Genomic DNA, 16,150 nt, shown 5'->3' on the forward strand with positions numbered 1-16,150 from the left:
ATATGTAAAAATAGAAAACTTATTATAGAAAATTAGAAATACACAAACTTCCACAACTGTTTTTTTACTGTTTAGTTTGATAAGTTCCATAGGTAATAAGTTTATAGGTGCAAATGGGTCTTAGTCTTACTACATGTTGGATGGACTATGAAATTAATATTATATGCATTTGATACACAAGATATCACCTAACATATAATATATATATATATATGTCTATGATACTAGTAAATGATTATTTATGTCAAATATTAGAAATTATATTTGGGACAAAACCATGATTTCAAGTTAAGGGAGTTGAAGTGATTGTTTGGATTGATGATCAATAAACTAGTTGTTTGGGATTTGTGATATTATTTGAGCTGATATATGGAGGAAATAGCAAGATTTTAGAGGGGGTGGGACAAGTTTTATTTTCCCTTGACCCAATTTGAATTAAGTTCTAATATATCTATAAAAAAAAAATTAAAAATTAAAAATTAAAAAAAATTTATACCACTAGAGGGTTCAAATGATTATACTCTGTTTGTGATTCGAATTTCACCTTCCGCTCTACCTACTGAACTTAACTAGGAAAATGGACAACATAGAGAAATAGAAAAGTTGGAAGGAACGTGATTTAGGGATAAAACATTTTGTCTCGTGTAAAACGAATAAATAAAGTGAATCAAATGGGATTTGTATGTTTGACATGAGGAAAGAGTGTGTTACTATAAACAAGTAACTTTATAATAATAATAATAATAATAATAATAATGTAGCATATAGCCATAAAAAAATTCAAATAAAGAAATTTAATCCTATGGTCAGCGCGATCTGCGTGCCTAGTAGATTTTAGAAGCACACATGCATTACGCATGTAGACGGTCCAATAAAACCAAGAGGGCGGCAAAATTTCGAGTTTTATCTAATCAATTTTGTTTTATTATACTATACATAGCCTTCTTTTGTATTTGTGTGTTTATTTTTTTTATTTTTACATGTATAGGAAGAACATGGCTGTGCTATTAAAGCTGTTATGGAAATATTTTTTCATGGTTTTTTTTTATTATTATTTATAAATTAAAATTTGTGGAGGCTATGAACCCTACAAACTAGCTAGCTAGTTGTTAGTTATTGCTTTCGTTTTTTCCCATTAATTCAAGAAGTTTGACAAGGATCAAAGTTATTTTATCTGTAATTCTAAAAGATGAATGAGTTGATCTTTTACTAGTTTTCCATGAATCCATATAGAAGAGAGCATAAGAAATTAATTCCTCAAAAAAAAAAAATTTAACAAATTAACAATTGAAACTTCTCTACCCATATATTATGTGTGAACCACATATATCGTAAAAAAAGAAAAGAAAAAAAGACGTAAATATTCGATACATAAAATAAAATAATTATTGACGCAATAGATGGGTTAGGATCGATGCAATACATTGATAAACAAATGCCAGTAACGCCACGGTTAAATAGCCAATTCATCAATTGTGAAGAATTCAGTACTATTATCACAAATTAGAAGAGTATAGTTTGGACTTTGGATTAGACCCTAGAGCCCCAATAAGAAAATAAATAACAAGCATATGTGAAGCCATTCCAGGCCCAACCCAATAAAATCCCTGTTGAGCGTGACATGAGTTCACCCAAAGCTAGTTGAAATTGAAACCGAAAGTGGAGGATTTTGTTAAGCTCATAAACAACATCTCAGTCCCTACTACTCTATAGTGGGTTATTGGGCTTCCTGCAAAGAATTGCGCCTAGTTAGTAGTTACATAAAGTCTTTTAACCCATTATCACCTAGATCAATACTCTTCAAATTTTTTTACCTTCTCAAATTCATTCCAAGTGTACGTTTGAATACCGCTTATTTTGCTGAAAACTAAAAATTTATCGCTGAAAACACCATAACAAAATATTTTTTATTGTTGCAAATTATTATTCATGCGTTTTTTTGACTTAGCTTGTCCATGAACAATGCCATGTACCAACCCAAAAAAAAGCAATCTCAAAAAATGCAGTCGCAGCCGCCCCACAAACGGGCCCTAAATGTCTTGAGCATGCTTTTACCAATACCTATTTCTTTTATTTATTTATTTATTTTAAATTACATACAATTTTTTTAAAACCCCACTTTTTTTATAAAAAAAAGTTTCAACTTATGACATCCACTATTTATGATAACTCTATATTATCAAATCAAGACGCTAATCAGTTTTTGATGTTAGCAGAGTTTGAACCCCATATCTCTTATTTAATATCATAGATTTTATTAGTTGAGCTAATTGAAACCCATTCACTTCCTTTTTAGGTATAACTACCAACTTTTAGCAAATTAAAAATAAAAATAAAAAAGATTTACCAAGAGCTAGTTGACACCTCTAAATGCATTTTAAAGAGACATCTAAGATTCAAATCCTTCACTCCTAATTATTAATAAAATAAAATATAATAATTTTGTAAAAAATTGCTAAGGATATATGTTGAGAGGATAATGCCCAGAAGCCACTTGGTGCAAGCATAAAATATAAAAACTTGTTGACTGTTTCAGCTGGGTAATGAAAATCAATAACCTAACCAAAAATTCTAGAACCACATAAAAATCACAACTTTTGCCACAATATCCACATGGTAGACTGTGAGTAGTAGAAAAAAAATGGTAAGTTCATGTAAAAATGACAGGTAGTTGTTATAATTTGCCACGTAAAATAGCTATGATAAAAGTTGTGACTTTTTTTTTTTTTTGCAGTACTAGAATTACTGTAAGCTAACTATGAAGGAAAAGTGGATAGTGTGATAAAGAACAAAAGTAAGTTTATCATCTCTTCCTTTTTCTTCTATATGAGTGTTTGCTGGCAACCCTAATGCAACTAATCTTTCCACCCATCTTTGTTCAACCGTCGCGAGGCTAAACCTTTAGATGAGAGGTTTGGAGTAACAGGCATTGAGGGTGTCTTTGGTGCCTCCTCATCGTCCCAACTATCACCCCAATTTTCATCCCATCCATCATTAGTGTCCAACTCTGATTTTGCCACACTGGAAACTGGAAGCTCCATGTCTAGCTTTTCGTATTTAGAGCCACTTCCTGATAAACGCCTCCGCCTAAAGCTTATGCATATCCAAGCTGATACAAGTATCAGTAGTGGACCAAGGAAGATAAGTGCAACAGCAGGTCTTTTTGTTAGGGAGCTTATGAACAAGGACTTGGGGGTATTGTCAAACTCTTTCTGGGAACTGTGTGCAATCAGATCCCTAAAATCAAGGCTGCACTTGTCATTTCCCGCTGTTAAGGTGATCAAACTGTCAGTTCCTCCATCTACGTTTAAAACCGTCACCTGCACAATTTAGATATCAAGTTACAACTCACTCTATAAGTCATTGATAATACTCCTTGTCATAGCTCTCAAGTACTAAATGACATGGGTGATAACAGAGCAAAAGGTGCCAAGCAAGCCCATCAGTATTATAAGCGAATTAGCTCTCTTTCCAGTTAAAATGCTATGCTCCTCAGGTTCACAACCAAATAAATGTTCCATGTCAGCGTGTCTGCTAACCATAGTAGCCATTCATCTCTGAAATTTCAAGCATTTAGGTCGGCAATGTGCATAAAGGAATCAAGTGTCTTGTCTTAAATGTTACAACATGCCAACAAAAAATTTAAAAGGACAAGATGAATATTAACCCTTTATGTCAAAATTTTCATGCACAAAGAAAGTAACACTAATTTGATATATGCATTTGAATGCTATCATCCAAAAATGGGTGCTGCACCAGGAGCATACACTGAAGGATTCGCATAACAATTTTATACACTATTCTAAAGCTGATAAGAAGCATAACAAATGTGTTAGGATTTAGCTTCGCAAAATCCATGTATCAATAAGGGTCGTAATAACTGTCATTTTTAGCTAGACAAAGTTTTCATTAATAAAGAATTGTTTGAAGATGTTGAAGTTCTTAAGGCTCACTTGAGCAAACTTAAGCCTCGCTCGATCTTTGCTTGAGCAAGATCACGAATTCTACAATCCTAATTCTACTGAAAAATCCAATAATCGAGAAAATCTAAGAGTATCTTCTTTCTTAAGCCAAAACTGAGAAATCCTTCCCTAAGTTTTTATACCTTGAGAACCAAATTTGATCCTCTCGTTCAGTTGTTCTCCTTGTAAGTTCCTTCCAGAGTTTCTCGTTCAAACCTCAAAATTTTGTTACCCTCTAATCTATCAGTGAGTTACTAGAGTTCTGGTGGTTGCAGACGAGTATATTTATGGAAAAGCTGAGAGCCTAGGACACTGCCGTGGGAGGTGAGTTGGTCGTTTGTGAGGTGACAGATAGATTCTCCTAGTGGGTAGGTTACTTAACGGAGTGGTTTATCTTTTTTTTCTTTTTTTTTTTTGGATGAGGCAGCGGTTTATCTTTTGAAGAATTCTTCATAAGTTTTCCACTTCATCACAAAATCCTTGTGTTCTTTTTCTTATTGTTTATTTCTTTTGGATTGTGGTGATATTTTACTGTGATGTTTTAACTGATATATTGTTTTGGACCCAGTTTGGGTTTGTTTCAACGTAAAAAAATTTTGATGAAAAATTTTTTAAGTTGAAAATTTCAGGAAAAACAGTTTTTTTTTTTTTTTTTTTTTTTTTTTTTTTTTTTTTTTTTGCATTCATGAAAATGCTTTGGAAAACATTTTCAAGCATATGGCTTTTATGGAAAATAAATAATAAAAATTCCTGTCTTTTATATTCAAATAAAAATAACATTTTTTTTTTTATAAAAGAAATAACAATTTTTGTTCATAATGAAAACAAAATTCAACGTACCAACATTTAACATAGTACAAACTCACAAAATCTAACATAATGAACACAAATCCACAATGAATTTTACAAAATATAACTTAGTAAACACAAAATTCACCATACCAACATTTAATATAGTATAATCTCACAAAACATAACATAATGAAAACAAAATCAAACACCAGATCAAATTGATTTTGACAGATAAAAAAATTGATCTAATAAAAATATTACAAGTAAAAAACTACAAAAAGAGTTGAAGATCTATAGACTAGCGAATCTTTTTGGGGGCTGGGATGACCTTAGGGGGGTCACATGTTGGTCACTGGACCCTATTTGGTTTTAGGTTTGTTGCCAGAGGGATTATTTCTTGCGTGGAGGGGGCGGTGGCTTACAGATTAATGAGAGAGAGAGGCGAGCGATGGCTGGGTCAGCAGACTAAGGCAGCAGCAGTGGGAGGAGCAATGGTGGTGACAGTGGTGGGTTCTCTCCGGCAAGACAGATGCAGGGTTGCAGTGGAGGGTTAGGTTTGCTGTGGGGTGTAAAACGTTTTATGCCTGATGAAATATTTTGTGAATCAAACCAAAATTGATTTTTGGTTTGACAAGCATTTTCAAATTGGGTCAAACACCCAAAAATGTGGAAAACATGTTGTAACAAGCGCAGCCTTAAGTAGTGCTTAATCTGTTAGTCTGGTAATTTTGCTAGTTGGGGTCAAAATTAGATTTTTCAAGATATTCTAAACAAATGCTAATAAAATGCTTGTATCTCTTCTCTTGCTTGAAGCATCTATATCATGTCATATAACACCACAGGTTGTTTAGTGCTCAAGCTCAACAAAAGAGAGAGAGAGAGAGAGAGAGAGAGAGAGAGAGAGAGAGAGAGAGGAAGAGAGGGAGAGAGGGAGAGAGGGAGAGAGTCAGGTTGTATGTGGCTAATTCCCTGGTAACAAGTAGATAACTTGGATCTGATCAAGATATTTTGCAGGCAATAGCTTGCACTAGTGCCATAAATACATATAAACTACTGACAGAAGAGGGAAAATCAAGAACAGAAGATAGAAAGGACTCTTGACATCTCAGTAAGAAGAACAGTCTGCTATAAAATTATTAGTTATTATGGATGCATTTCATAGAAACGACTGCGTATAAATAAGCCACAAGAAAGCCTTAACCCCCATAGAAAAGCAAAATGTATAAGTTAAAAATATGTTATTACTACTATTTTCTTACAGGTTAGTAATGTGGAACATAACCAGCAGCCTCCTGTGAAGGCTAATAAGAGGCGAGAGAAAACCTAGGTGTGATTGCCTATAGTTCAAACATATTCAAGATGATTTTTTTTTTTTTTGAATAATAACAATAACTAAACCTACATAACCCCTTAAACATCAAACCCTATCTAAGAACTCATCAAGAAATCAAATTAAGTGCTGAATTCTTATAGATCCTACATCAAAATTGGTATCAGAGCCAAATTAGCATTATGACGACTAGAACCAACTTTCGCTCTCCTATTTAAGAACTCTTTGTTATTGACGCAATCATCTCAATTACAAGGAAACTCAATCAATGAAAATATATAAACTCTCAAAAGAGGTTGAAATTGGAAGTGAGTTTGCTTTGTGCAATATACACCTTTTTTTTCAAGCACAAAGCTGGAATTGAGAATAGCACAACATATGCATTATGTCGGGTGATCTATATCCTTACTTCTTTGGCAGTACAAGTGATTGGATTTGATAAACTCATTGAAGAGTAAAGACTACCCTTCTTGTAAAGATTTCAGCATAATATACACTGAGTTATTGAGTGGGCGGCAAGCACAATACTTGGATTTTTCTATACACTATGGTTACCCCTCCAAGCGAACTTGCTTATTTATACCCAGCACTTCTCTTATAGGACAAGTGATATGAGAATTGCATGCTGGAGGGGCAGCATGCCATCTTCTTGGGCATGATAAGACAATATGGTCAAAGATTGGTTTTTATTAGCCTCGTTTAAAGCATGATGTTGCAAAGGCTATCTCCCATTGTCACATTTGTCAGCTAGCCAAGGGAAGGAAGAAGAATACGGGTCTTTAGTCTTTACACACCCATACCAATACCCATGTTCCTTGGGAAGATCTTAGTATGAACTTTGTCCAAAGACTTCCAAGAAATTTTATGGGCCATGATGCCACATTTGAGGTGGTTGATAAATTCTCAAAAAAGGCACATTTTATTCCATGTTCAAAGACATCAAATGTGGTCCACATGGCTAGAATTTTCTTTCAATAAGTTGTTAGTTTACATGGTGACACAAAACAAAGGGTGGACAATTAGAAATAAGGGAAACGAAAAATATCATCAAAAGGACAGTCTCAATCAAGCAAAATACATTCCATAACATCCCATGAATTCCTCAAGAGCATTAAATAAATTCAAAATTCAAAAATGAAATCTAGAGAATAATAAATTCTGAAATAAAGTTAATTGTCCTCCTTGCATCACATGAGCTGCCTACGACTATTGTGTTGGATCGAGATGCCAAGTTTATGAGCTATTTTTGGAAGACTTTATGGAGGATTCTGAATAGAAAGCTTGAGGTTTTTCTTTTTTATAATCTTTCCACATCCAAATAGATGTAAATCGGAGTTTGGGTGATCATGTTACTAATTGGGACCACTCACTTCTTATTGCAGAATTTGCTTACAATAGTTTTGTTAATCGAACTATTGGTCATAGAACCCTTGAGATTGTTACTGGTTTGCAACCTAGAAAGCCCATTAATTGGATTACTTTGCCTCCAAGTGCAAGATCAAGTGCTAAATTTGAAACCTTTGCTAGTCATACGGTTATGGTTTGTATTCAACCTAAGCAATTTCTTAAGAAGATTACAAGAAACTACAATCCAAGAATGTTGGTCCCAACAAGATTGTGACGAAGATAGGCCCTAATGCTTGTCTTTGAGTTACCGTCAGACATGGGCATTAGTAATGTGTTTACGTCAAAGATTTAACAGTGTATCCAGGTCATTAAAATCTTGATGAACATGAGGCACCCGCTATTGTTTGATTGCCCCCAACCCTTAACATAATGGAAGAAATCAAAGATGTCCAGTCGATCAAATTGTGTCAACAAGAGATGGTGGGTACAAGTATTTGATTAAGGCTGTGTTTGGTTCATGTAAAATATTTTCCGGAAAATAAATATTTTCCGAAAATGCTATTTTCGGGAAAGGAAAATATTTTCAAGTGTTTTGCTACATTATGAAAATTGTTCTAGAAAATGTTTTCATGTGTTTGGTTGCATTATAAAAATGCTATTTTCCTACTGTTTCTCACATTTTCTCAGTTACCAAACAATTTTTATAATAGAAAATTTCAATATATAAACTTAAAACAAACAAAAATCAAAACACAACCAAACAAAAATCAGAACAAAACATTTCCACAATTCAAAAACACGGTCAAACGGAGAGAAGGAGGAAGAGAGAGTGATCGACAAGTGAGGGAAAGGGAGAGGTAGATCGAGAAAGAGAGAGATCGGGCATGGGTGGGTCATGGGTGCGATCTCGCTAGTGCTGGGGTGCGATCTCGGTGGTGCTTCAGGCGGCACGAGATCAGGTGGGTGTGGATCGGACAAGGTGGGTGTGGGTTTGCTGAAATAGGGATTGGGTTATGTTTCTCTAGGTAGCTTGGATGTGTGGATCGGAGCTCATGGTGGTGTGCGATCTCGCCGGTGCTGGGGTGCGACAAGCCGGTGCTGGTGTGCAATCTCTCTTCCTTGTTGTTTCTCTCTCTCTCTTCTGTTTTCTTGGGGCGGAATTGATTTGAAGGTAAAATACAAACGGAAATGGTTTTACAAGGTCAGAGGGCATATTTTACGGTCAACGGAAATGATTTTCCGTTTGAACCAATTTTCCTTGCACACCCAAACACCCGCATTTACGGAAAAACATTTCCAAAAGTGATTTGAAGCCAAAACAAACACAGCCTAAGTGGAAGAATTTTCCTCTTTCAAAGTGTACTTGGATTATTCCTGATGAGTTTCAACATATCAATCATGACCTTCATGAACACTACCATTTTTTTTAATACCAGCATCGAGGAGTTGAGGAGAGATGATGGGGAACATATCTGGAAGGCCTGTTGAAAGACTTATATGAGATGAGGAAAAGCTAGTTCTGGTGCTCATGCATTAATTTGGGATGTTTGGGATGATGGAGAGCTCTCTTGGGACCTTGATTAGTTATTTTAAGCTGAATTGAGTCTTATTTTATTTTTTGTTGGCTGCTGGATCATTTTAATGAAGTTTTATTAGAATAGGGCACTTTGGTAAATTCAAGATTTTATAGAATGTGCTGTCCTTAGCTGTAACAAATGCCCATAAGTCTTATTTTGAGGTTTTTATTCCTTTTCCTTTTTGGTTTATAAGTTATTAAGTATGTTAGAGACATATTTTATGTAATTAGCTAATCCTTTGACAAAATGCACTTTACTTGTAATTGGGTAAATCTAGGATGAATTTAATACTTCAAGAAACATGTTGTTCAAGCCAAGTATTAAAGCCATGAAGATTGGACCAAAAAACAAAGGAAGAAAAGCTATTCATTAAAGCTCAACAAATACCTCAACAAAAACATTATCTATCAAGACTTAAGAACGAAGCTCGACAGAAGCTGAATTTGTCGAGATCTACAAAATCAGAATTTTCAGATCTGATTTTCGGCTCATGCTAACATGCATGTGTAACGTTTCTTTTCTCACAATCCTAGACATATATAAGGCTTATTTTAAAGGTCATTATACATAGAGAACACATGTAAACTGTGACCTAGTGTCTTATTCTCTCTACAAGAAGTTATTGCGTCTTTTGCGCTTTAAGGTTTTGTAACCAAGTACTTCTTGACCTTCATTGTTGATGAAGTGAAGAACTTTGCAGCTAACATTTTCAAGTTGCTGGAGTTAGTTACGTACTGGGATCTATGCAAAATGGTAGCGTTCATATATTGAAGAGTTCAGAGGTTCTGAAGCGGTAGAAGGTTTCTGCTGTAAGTTCATCTACGGGGATTGTAGAGTCTAGGGACAAAAATTTTGTACTAGATCTGAAACTTCTTTTTACTATACTGAATTACTTTTCGGAAAGGTTTCCACTTAGGTTTTTTTACTGTAAAACTAGTTTGTTTCATTAATTTTCCTAAATCATCATATCTTGTCTTATTTACTATTCCATTGTACACGATATTAATGTATGTTTGTTTTAACAAGGTTTATTCATAATAAATCTAATTAGCAACTTGGGTTTAAAATTTGTTAATTTTATCAACTGAGGTCTAAATTTCCCAACAAAGTACTTTTTTTTTTTTTTTTGGTTATTAGTAGAACTAATCTTTCTAGGAATAGGAAATTTAGAGTCCTAGTCTTCCAAGAAATGATTTAGCAATAGCCTATACAAAAGCAACTATTGTGGTCAATAACATTCATAACATAGATATGAGATTGTTTAATAAAATTCCGACAGCTCATTGTAAGCTTTGAGAGTGTGATTTCTTCTCCTAGCTAAGTGTGATTGCTTAAGAAAACTTAGGTGTGATATCCTAGTGTTTATCTTTCTTTATTTTTGTTCTATTTACCTTTTTTTTTTTTTTTTTTTTTTTTGAGAATCTTGTTCTATTTACAGTTTCAATACCAAACAGCTATCAAACACATTCAAGATGCAATATTTTTGTTACTTAAACCTAAATAACCACTTAAACATCAGACCCTATTAAGAACCCTTCAAGAGCTCATCAATAAATTTAATTTAGTCCTAAAATCTTAAAGATTCTGTATCATCTGGTGCTTCTTCTTTTTTTTGGATTAATGTCTTGATTTCCCTAGACACAAACTCTAAATGAATCTTCTTTCCTCTATTTCCATGCTACTTAGATGTAAACTGCAGTTAGTGTTATTTTTCGGTTACTTCTGCAAACAGCTTTGATTGGAGGTCCCTATCAACTATCTTTTCTTTTCTTGTTTTGATCATTTAGACATTTTATTGATGAACAAACACAGTACAAACAAAGAGCAAATGCAGACGGCCAGCAGAGTACAGCCACACTGATACACACAAAGAGTCCTTCAAAGGCCACCTAACTAAAATTGCTAGCTTACAAATCATCAAGACTAACAATAAAACACCAAAACTATCAAATCCAGACTAGAAACAAGGATAGCATAGTTAAAGGCCTATCAACTATCTAAACAGAGAACTTCAATTTTCTTTTCCAATTCATTGTGCTTAGTAAACATGCTCTTGGATAACTAAGATATTGCAGAAAATGCATATAATTAAGGCCTTAAGGGGCATTGGAATTTTTCTCAATGTCATAATAAAACCAATTTGAATCATCCATTTAACAGACTAAGCTTCCTTAGTGGCTGATGGTCGGATTTATTCCCCTATTTCTTTTTGCTATTCATATGCCAGCATCCAATTGCTCCACAGCCATTAGACTTCCAGAAGGCATGCAGCAACATCAAATGCAATACAAATCCATTGAATGGGGAAGCTAACTAAAGCTAAAACTATTTAAGGAGAAACTCATAACAGAAAGAAAGGAACTTGACATATCCAGGTTCAGTTGTTAGTTGAAAAATGTTTTGTTTTATCTGGATGTCAAATTTAATCTGCTTTTATCAGAAATTGACAGTCATTAAAACCAAAATCAGCCTTCCAACTTCTTTGGAGAAGTCAAAGCACAGAAAGCAATATATCATCATAATCAATTATTGTCTTTTTTCATATATATATATATATATATATATAAGTATTTTTAAATAATAAAATATTTTGAAGAGGGAAAAGCCTCATTATGATCACTCCCTGTCTTGATTTATTCGGATTAGGACAAAAAGGGAAAACCTTTGAAAAAGGTATTAGCATGCCTTATATCCATAAGGTCTAGGAACTTATTATATGAAAGCTCATTTGTGATTGAAACTGAAAACAAAATTAGTGACTTCATTAGTACCTTTATGTGTTCTTTGACTTCTTTCTCTTGAATTTGAACTTCTTTTTCCGCTAGCCGAACAGAATCAGGAGCAGAAATGGTAACAGAGAGGGAGTTTTCTCCCTTGTTCTGAATTAAAAGTAAAAGATCTGGAGATTCTGAAGAAATGCAAGCATCATTACATTCAGATTGTTAATAAGAATTTCAAAAAGTATAAAGTTAAAGAAATTGCAAATGTAATTCTGCATGTCAGACCAAGCAGTAGCATATATGAATGATATATTGAAAACATTTTTCATTAGATGATTCTGCATGATCATTTTGAATGGAATTATAAATCAGACCGACTTAGATTTAGAAGGCTCTACAAATTTAAAATTATCCAGTCCACAAATAAGGAATTGACCCAGGATTTGACATTTAAGTCGTTGCTAATTGACACCTCATTTTGATTTTTATACCAAGGACAGATGGTTCAAATTAGGAGTTGAATTTATTACAGACAAAAACCCTCTTTCCTACATTACAAAATTTTCTGGAATAAATTACTAAAATACAGATTGATGCCACAGTCCAGAGGTAATGCAATGGTTGAAAAGAATCTCATTGTGTTTAAATATGGGATTATGGATTTACCACCATGTCCTAACCCATGTTCATTAGATGGTAATGTACCAGAGTAAGGCATTTTTCAAAAATTACATCCTTGAAAGATTGAACAACACCTAGCAACCATGGAATAATATTTTCTTTCACATAACCACAACTTGTGATCAGCACATTGTGTCCAATAGTTGAAACTTGTGAATTTAGTAAAAAAACAAAAACAATCTAACATAATGAGTATTTTACTAAGAAGTATAGACACTTTATTTGAGGTGTTGTACCTCTATCGGACACAGGACACTTATGCACACATGTCCCAGCCATGTCCTTTTTTTGTTTTGAAAAACTGCAGGATATGGAAGAGGAACTTATCTTTTATTTCTTTTTAGTTTCAATCTTGAACACTTATCCAATTATAATCTTTTATTTACCCTTTTGGATCTTATCCTTGGTTTGTATTCTAATTTCTAAACATCATTTATTAGTCATGAACTCACTTATTATCCATTATTGCTCTTAAATTGATATATGTTTAACATTATATGAAAAATAAATAAATGCTAAAAAATATAGATAAATTTATATTTAGTAATTAAAATATATGCGTATCCCCGCCGTGTCAGGTCCTAATTTTTCAAAAATTGTAGTGCCACTGTGTCATACCCGTACCCATGTCCGTGCTTCCAAGGTATTTTAAGTTTGACCAGATTATGGAGTTAACTTCAAATGTAAATGTGAGAGGATAACATTAAATGTCACAATCAAACAACTAAGTTGAGTAAGATTAGCAATTAACTTGTAGAAACAATCTCAGAAACAAAATGTCAATACATACCATCCCCTGGAACTCTCAAACATGCAACAAACTTCTTCTCAACTTTGCACATATTAGATGAATCACATTCTTCACCCCGACCCTCATTCCTCTCTGTCTTTGAAGAGTCCCCATCCCCTTCATTGCCCACATCCTTAGATTCTGCCCCATCTCCCAACTTCTGCTTTTCATCACCACTCCCCTTTCCTTTCAATTCCTTCCTCGAACTGCCCTCACCCTTTTGCACACTACCAACTTCTCCCAACTCAGATTGGCTAATTGAACTGCTCTTATCTATCTCAGTCTTAGCACCAAGATCCTCCTTTGATCCACCCACTTGGTCTCCCTTTACCTTGTCAACTACAGTGGGATTCGAAACCAAGTTCGACCCATCTTTTTTTTCATCTTCCAAACCATCCTTTTTGTTCAAAGGTACAGGAATTACAGAACCCAAACCATTGTTTGCACCTTCATTCACCTATATCCAAAATCTACAATTAAACCAACACTAGCCCTTTAAACAATTGAAACAATACAGAATCAAATTAACTTTCTTTCTTCATTTTTTACCTTCGAATCAGCAGAAGAACAATCCATAAATAGTAGGATCACAATGAACCCCACTAAAAGAACAAAACTTGAATCCATATTTGAAGTCAAACCCACTTGTTTGCACTACAGGATGACCCTATTTTCAAATAAATTGAACCCCAAATGTTCAAACTAAAAGTGAGACATCATAAATTGTGTTTTTGTTATAGCATAAAAATGTAATCTTTACACACACACACACACACACACACACATATGAACTGAAGGGACAACGTGAGATTGCTAACCTGAAAGACAAAACCGTTTCTTTGCGTGTACTTTGGCATAAGCTCAGTGCTAAAGAGCTATGCTTGTCATGGACATAGACTCAGCTTTGTAACAGAGAAGTCTGAACTCATACATGGTGAGAGAGAGTGGCTGCGTTACCAAGGCAAGAAGCCAAAAAACCCAGTATTTATTTTACAATTTTTTTAAATAAATAAATACCGTTGCCGAAACGTTGCGTTTCAGACTTTCAGCATGCCTCTCACCAATGAATCTGAAAGTACCCAATTGAAAGTAGCAGTCACCAAAGAAATTGCTGGCATGTTGCGATCATGAAATGGAAAATTCATCAACATCAACAAACTTGTCTACTTTTTCTTTTTCTTTTTATTTTTTCCCATTAGAAAAATGTTTATGTGTGATTGTGAGTTTCTCGTAAGGATCGTTTAGGCCAAAAAGAAAAACGAATTGGGTTGGCATTTGGCAAAATATGTATGTTCAAAAATTTATTTATTTTTTGGTCTTTTTGGTCCTTATCATTTCCCCCCCCCCCCTCTCTCTCTCTCTCTCTCTCTCTCTCTCTCTCTCTCTCTCTCAAATAAGATTCAACCTTAAAGTTTTAAAGTTTTAAAGGAGTTTAACAAATTAAGTCATTTTACCACCGTGCACGGTGGTCATTCTATAAGTATAAATATTTGTAGAGTGTGGAAGGTAAGAGTCGAGATTTAAATATCTAAGAAAGAGCTTCACATACATATATACTTAGATTAGGTTAAAGTAGAAATTCTATCTTGTGTCAAAAAAATAATTAAGCCATATTATTTCAAAAGAAAATAAATTAAACCGTCAACATATATTAAACCTTAATTGCTATAAAATCGAGTTTTAATTTGTTACAATTTTCAAGTATCATGGTTTAATTTGTTTGTCAAGTCTGAAACTATAGTGTTTAATTGGATAATTTTTTAAACATGAAAACATAATTTATTACTTCTAAAAATACATGATCTAAAATATATTTCTTTAAATAGTTTTAAAATCGTGTCAATAACAGGGAAAAAGAAATTGACATGAAGCCTAGTGGATTAAGTCACATGGCATGGATTAAAGCAACAAATGTTCAACTCTGGGGCAAAGCAAGGAATATGCTTAGCCAGTAGCCACACTGGACGACATAGAATATATTCAATTTAAAGTATAAAACTAAAGCAATATGCTAGCTAAGTGCACTTTGAAACTATCTCCATATAATTTTGATTATGATATGTTATTTGGTCTAAGGTGAAATTCTTTTTTTTAAGGGATCCAATCCCAAATTCTTCATTAGGGAGAGACCAAACAATGTTAATTGAGTCATATGACTCTCCACTTCTCTGAAGTGAAATTGCTTAAAGGAATAGCTTGATTGAGTTTAGCATATATAAAGGAAATTTATCCAAGCATCATAATTGTTCATGAAATTAAATTAGGTGAAAGCTATGGAAAGAGTGAGATTATGAAACTGAACTTTGGAAAGCAACTTCAATGAACCTATAAACAGGACCGGCTCGACGACTTTAGGGGCCTAGGCAAAAGTTTTAAACGGAGCCTTTTATTATATTTAATTATACATTCATAGTCTTCTAGAAAATACTAAATTTGATCCACTAAGACCAGTCCACTATCCATCCATACCACTAAATCTGATTTCTTAAAAAATATATATATAAATAAATAATGTGTAGGACTATGATCAATGCTTTAAGTGGGTCAATTCCATAGTCTTCTAGAGAATACTAAAGAAATCAAAATTTAAGAGTAAAAACAAAAAAGAGTAAAGACTAAAGAGTACAACAAAAGTTAAGCAAAAAATGAGAATAAAAACCCAGCAGCAAACCATGAAAAAGACCAAAGAGGTAAAGGGAAGACTGAAGAGAAAACAAAAAACGAACCTGAAATGAAGATCTGTGAACACACCAAGTCTATTGCCAACACCAATTGATGAGTAAGCCAACTAAAAAGAGTTTTCTTTTTTTTTTTTAGAATCAAGATGGAGAGAGTGAGTGTTTTTTTCTTTTGTTACTTGTCTATTCTTTCTTTTTCTGCCATTTGTTATCTTTTCTTCTGCAGTTTGTTACTTGTATATTGAGAAAATCAGTGTCTCTCTTTCTCTCACT

The 16,150-nt window shown here is 33.7% G+C and overlaps 1 protein-coding gene across 2 annotated transcripts; it reads right to left on the reverse strand.

Moving 5' to 3' along the window:
* Positions 1-2,536: 2,536 nt before the first annotated feature.
* LOC115975303 lies at positions 2,537-14,446 on the reverse strand. 2 transcript variants are annotated; one of them, XM_031096032.1, is made up of 5 exons: positions 14,018-14,444; positions 13,749-13,866; positions 13,200-13,656; positions 11,780-11,916; positions 2,537-3,320 (listed from the first exon to the last, which is right to left on the reverse strand). In XM_031096032.1, the coding sequence occupies exons 2-5, from the start codon at positions 13,824-13,826 to the stop codon at positions 2,856-2,858; spliced, it is 1,137 nt and encodes a 378-aa protein (XP_030951892.1). In that variant the 5' UTR covers positions 13,827-13,866; positions 14,018-14,444; the 3' UTR covers positions 2,537-2,855. The 2 variants fall into 2 exon arrangements, with proteins under 2 accessions (XP_030951892.1, XP_030951893.1); XM_031096033.1 differs by lacking the exon at positions 13,749-13,866 and having other exon boundaries at positions 14,018-14,446.
* Positions 14,447-16,150: the final 1,704 nt, after the last annotated feature.

Source organism: Quercus lobata, chromosome 2, assembly GCF_001633185.2.
Source record: "Quercus lobata isolate SW786 chromosome 2, ValleyOak3.0 Primary Assembly, whole genome shotgun sequence".
Taxonomy (NCBI): Eukaryota; Viridiplantae; Streptophyta; class Magnoliopsida; order Fagales; family Fagaceae; genus Quercus; species Quercus lobata.